The 4,937-nt window shown below is 42.9% G+C and overlaps 1 protein-coding gene across 1 annotated transcript; it reads left to right on the top strand.

Moving 5' to 3' along the window:
- Nucleotides 1-2,847: 2,847 nt before the first annotated feature.
- On the top strand, nucleotides 2,848-4,937 carry LOC148341735 (uncharacterized). The gene is made up of 3 exons (XM_088287394.1): nucleotides 2,848-3,739; nucleotides 4,058-4,214; nucleotides 4,744-4,937. Exons 1-3 carry the CDS (start codon nucleotides 2,903-2,905, stop codon nucleotides 4,914-4,916), a joined length of 1,167 nt encoding a protein of 388 aa, XP_088143520.1. The 5' UTR covers nucleotides 2,848-2,902; the 3' UTR covers nucleotides 4,917-4,937.

Genomic DNA, 4,937 nt, shown 5'->3' with positions numbered 1-4,937 from the left:
TTTTATTTTACTTGAAGGATTTCTATTCTATCAATTACATTATGTTGCGATGGCCCCCAGTGGTCTGCATCAATATGTTCGGGTCCCACAACAGGTGTTCCATCAGACGCACACAATAGCCTGTGTGTGATAACTTCAGCTCGCTTCCAGAAACTTCTGTGACTATGTCAGGAATGAAATCGGGCATCGGCCGCAACGTGCTTCCTTTTTAAATGCTCGTTTATCACTGTTGTGCTGCTAGGAAAGGGAGGTTTACATCGTAGGACGTAATTTTGTGAAATGTCCCCATGGTCCGGTCCAAATCGGGGTCGCACGCATTAATCTGTGTGCAGCAGGCTCAAGTCAAGGTAGCACTGTAGAAAATAGGACAAAGTCGCCGCATGAGCTTTGACTTGACCAAACCAAATTTGTCTTTCTGTGTCCTGCAGACGTCAGTGAAAACGATCTCCGTTCTGTGAAAGAGAAGCCAGACTGGACTCACATCAAAAAGGAGGAGGAAGAAGAGGAGATCAACAAGTCACCACTGAACGTTGTCCCTATAAAGACTGAAGATGAAAACAAGGATGACAGTGAGGACAACAGAGGGGCGGAGCCTACAAGCAGCAGTTCAAGTCGTCACGTGGCAACAGAAGATGACGAAGACCACTGGGCGCCATCACAAGCACATAATGAGGACACATTATCAGACGCTCATGATGATAATGATACGAATGATGATGATGCTGATGATGGGCAAGCCAAAGGTGAAAGGGCATGTCACACTGACAGTTGGGTATGTTCTCACTGTGGGAAATCATTAACTTCAAAATTCTCTTTAAAACAGCACATAAGAACACATAGTGGAGAAAAACCTTTTTCCTGCTCAATTTGTGGCAAAAGCTTTTCTGTAAAGTCACATTTAACAAGCCACACAAGAACACACAGTGGTGAAAAACCTTTTTCCTGCTCAGTTTGTGGCATGAGTTTTGTTAATAAGTCAAATGTAAAAAGGCACACAAGAACACACACTGGAGAAAACCCTTTTTCCTTCTCAGTTTGTGACAAGCGTTTCTCTCGAAAGTCAATTTTAACATGTCACACAAAAACACACAGTGGTGAAACACCTTTTGCTTGCTCGGTTTGTGGAAAATTCTTCTCTGAGAAGTCTCAGGTAACAAGACACACAAGAACACACAGTGGAGAAAAGCCTTTTTCCTGCTCAGTTTGTGGCAAGAGTTTCTCTCAGAAGTCAAATTTAACAAAACATAGAAGAACACACACTGGAGAAAAACCTTTTTCCTGCTCAGTTTGTGGCAAAAGCTTTTCTGTAAAGTCAACTTTAACATATCACACAAGAACGCACAGTGGAGAAAAGCCTTTTTCCTGCTCAGTTTGTGGCAAGAGTTTCTCTCAAAAGTCAAATTTAACAAAACATAGAAGAACACATTCTGGAGAAAAACCTTTTTCCTGCTCAGTTTGTGGCAAAAGCTTTTCTGTAAAGTCAACTTTAACATATCACACAAGAACGCACAGTGGAGAAAAGCCTTTTTCCTGCTTAGTTTGTGGCAAGAGTTTCTCTCAAAAGTCACAATTAACAGCGCACTCAAGAACACACCGTGGTGAAAAACCTTTTTCCTGCTCAGTTTGTGGTGAAAGCTTTTCTATAAAGTCAAGTTTAACAAGCCACACAAGAAAGCACGCTGTAGTAAAACCTTTTTCCTGCTCAGTTTGTGGCAAGGGTTTCTCTCAAAATTCACAGTTAACAAGCCACACAAGAACGCACAGTGGAGACAAGCCATTCAGTTGCAGCGTTTGCGCTAAAAAATTCTTCACTAAACGTAGTGCTGAGAGACACAATTGTGCTGGTGAGAAAAGCAACGATCCTTGAAGATTAAAAAAATGAAAGAACCGACTCTTTGTGGTAAGATGTAAATGTGATTTTGAATAAAATATAAATTTAATTTTGCAAACCTCTTTTATTGACACTAATCCAATGTGATCAGTGTCAGAAGAAGCAATGTGTCTGAGTGATGATGATTTGTTTTGGTGTTTACATCAAACATTATGAATATGATTGCCTTTGCCTGGAACAACATTTTTTAACATTAAGCTTTTCAGTTGTTTTTTTAATCGTACTTAATGGAAAAGGTGTGAGAAGAAATGGTGCTTATGAAATCGTTGCCTTCCACAATCATCAATAAAATCACTTGTTCCACTTGCTCAACTGGCCTTCATTATGCTGTGTAAAAAGGTGAAAAACTGAACTAGAAGTTGAACTATAAAAAGAACCAGACAGAGAAACGCAAATCGTCTCAGTTTCTCTCAACGGCAGTTAAGTTGAATACGTTTTTCAAGTTCGTATTTGGGAACTGTCAGAGAAGTTTCTGCAAAACAACCGGACAAGCCTTCTGACTGTCCAACTGAATCAACCAGCCAAGATTGTCTTTGTCACTTGTGAGGAGCGGTCCGCCAAACCTCTCAGTGAGAAGGCCCAGAGAAAAGTTTTCCCACTCCTGTGCGGCGTTTTATATTAGCACAGCAAAGTGTGACCCACGAAATATGTGGTCACAGTTTGGTTCATTTGGGATGGTTGATGTGAAGGGAAATCCATTTTCCAGGTTGATTTGAAACATGTGCGTGTTTCGACAGCAGAGGGCAGTAAAGGAACAGCACAGTACCAGCGATGTGATTGTATCTTCACAACAAGCTGCAGTAAAGTGGCGTTGTGTCGTAGTTTCTATGAGTTCGCGATTCTACGGAGCCCCTTAGGGGACACGGAAGAGAAAAAAAAAAATTTGCGTTCCCTCGCAAAGTTTGCGGGAATGCAAAGTTGTTTAGTTTTTTCTTCGAGTGAATGTTTTTTTTTTTTAATGCGCGTTTATGTACTTCCGGGTCATCTTCCGTGTAAACAAACGCAGCAAAGATGGCGTGTGTTCACCCGTGGGCGAGTTTAATTGAATTTTACTTTGAAATTGGCTTGAAATACAAAGAAATAAAATCAGTTCTGGATATTAAGCACGGTTTTCAAATAAGTGAAAGACATCTGAAGCGAGTGCTAAACAAAAAAGGATTATTTCGTCGTAAAACGTTCACTGACTTGGCAGTCCTGGTTGACTTTATTAGAGGTCAATTGCAGCACTCCGGACAGTTACACGGGTACCGATGGATGTACAGTAAATGCAGAGAACATGGACTTCGAGTCAGGAAAGAGGATGTTCGTCTGGTGCTGAAAGAGTTGGACCCGAGTGGAGTGTCCTTAAGGCAGGCAAGACGTCTGAGACGACGAAGCTACTTCTCTAAAGGGCCGAACTTTATTTGGCACCTGGATTCCTATGATAAAGTGAAGCCATTTGGAATTTGCATCAATGGGGCTATTGATGGCTTTTCAAGGAAAATAATGTGGCTCAATGCCTACACAACAAGTAGTGACCCGAAGTTGATTGGAGGTTACTACATGGGAGTTGTGCAGCGTTTAGGGGGTTGTCCTCGAATCGTTAGAGGTGATCTTGGAACTGAAAATGGCCATGTCAAAGGCTTCCAGCGTTTCCTTGTCCCCATACCACCAGGAAGCACCCTTGACAGCTACTTGGATGGAGCCAGTACCGCCAATCAAAGAATTGAATATTGGTGGGGGTTTCTTCGCAGCCAGTGTATGGAGTTCTGGTTATCACTCTTCACAGACCTTAGAGACAATGGCTTCTTTGATGCTGGATTTCTGGACAAAAGCCTCCTGCAATTTTGTTGCATGGGACTTATTCAGGTGAGTTACTACATTCCAATATAGTAATTTATTAAACGTGTATTTGTGCATATGAGAGTGTGTTAATGGAAATAACAAGGATAGGAAATAAAAAAGGATGGATAGGGGAAAGAAGATGGTGGTACGTGTGTGTGGTGGGTTTCACACAGTGAATATGAAATGACCAAGGTAAACAGAGATGGAGGAAAGGTGGGATGAAGGTGCGAGTGAGTGGCAAATAAGGAGAGAAAAGGGGCTTTATGCTGTAATTTCTTGCTCTTTAAAATTGATTTGACTGCGTAGCTTTTCCTACATCTATCTGCATATTATTTTCAACAGGATGAATTGGATGAGACTGCCCAAGTTTGGAGCTCCCATCTCATTCGGCCCTCAAAGAACATAAATGTCCCCAGTGGTCGGCCCAACGTGATGTATGCTTTACCTGAACTTTATGGGACAAGGGACTTCCTTTCCCCTGTTGACAATGAACAAGTTTGTCATGACCCGTGTCGGGCATGTCTGTGTTTTTTGTTATTGTTTTCGTCACCTCCCTGCCATGTGCACGTTGTTTATGTTTGTCAGCTGAGAAGGGGCGTTTCCCCTCAGCACTCCGTCTCCACCAGCCACGCACCTGTTCCCTGTCAACCATCACGCACCTGATTCCCATCTGCTCCCCCTAATTACCGGACTATTTATCCACCCCTGGCCGACAGCTCTGCGTCGGAACATTTCTCCTGCTATGCCATTTTATGGACTTCACGACCACCCTCCTTCTCGCTCATGCCCTCGTTCATGCCCCCGCTCCTGCTCCATGCTCTTGCCCCATGGTCCCTTGTGTTTTGTCACGATCCTCGTCACTTGTCTTCTTTCGTTCTATTTAGTCACGTTTAGTTTGTCCACGCCACGTTGTTTGTCCTCGTTGTTTGATTCAGTTAATAAATTCCCTTTAAGTTACCCTTTCCCCTGCTTCCTCGCTTTCTGGGTCCACCTCCTCCTCGCCGACCGGCGAGCGATACCTGACAAAGTTCAACTGTGCAAAAACCAGTGTGTTTTTCGTAAGACCATGCCTTGTGATCCGGATGCATTTGTATTGTGTGCTGTGTTAATGGCCCAGTCTGATATGACTCTACCAAGAGATCCATATCAGGCTGTGAACATGTATTTGTACCTCAAAGAGGCCATCACCGCAATTCTGTAATTCACAAGCATTACGTTTTCA

The sequence above is a fragment of the Idiotropiscis lumnitzeri genome, chromosome 2, assembly GCF_059441095.1.
Source record: "Idiotropiscis lumnitzeri isolate Australia: NSW breed Sydney's pygmy pipehorse chromosome 2, RoL_Ilum_1.0, whole genome shotgun sequence".
Lineage (NCBI taxonomy): Eukaryota > Metazoa > Chordata > Actinopteri > Syngnathiformes > Syngnathidae > Idiotropiscis > Idiotropiscis lumnitzeri.
The sequence above is the reverse complement of the archived record's forward strand: the minus strand, read 5'-3'. Positions and strand labels throughout refer to the sequence as shown.

Excerpts from the sequence above, each read along its gene's own strand:
- LOC148341735 (XM_088287394.1), top strand. The coding sequence starts at position 2,903 with ATGGCGTGTGTTCACCCGTGGGCGAGTTTAATTGAATTTTACTTTGAA. Across the intron at positions 3,740-4,057 it reads GTTGCATGGGACTTATTCAG|GATGAATTGGATGAGACTGC; the intron begins GTGAGTTACTAC and ends TATTTTCAACAG. Across the intron at positions 4,215-4,743 it reads TGTTGACAATGAACAAGTTT|TTCAACTGTGCAAAAACCAG; the intron begins GTCATGACCCGT and ends TACCTGACAAAG.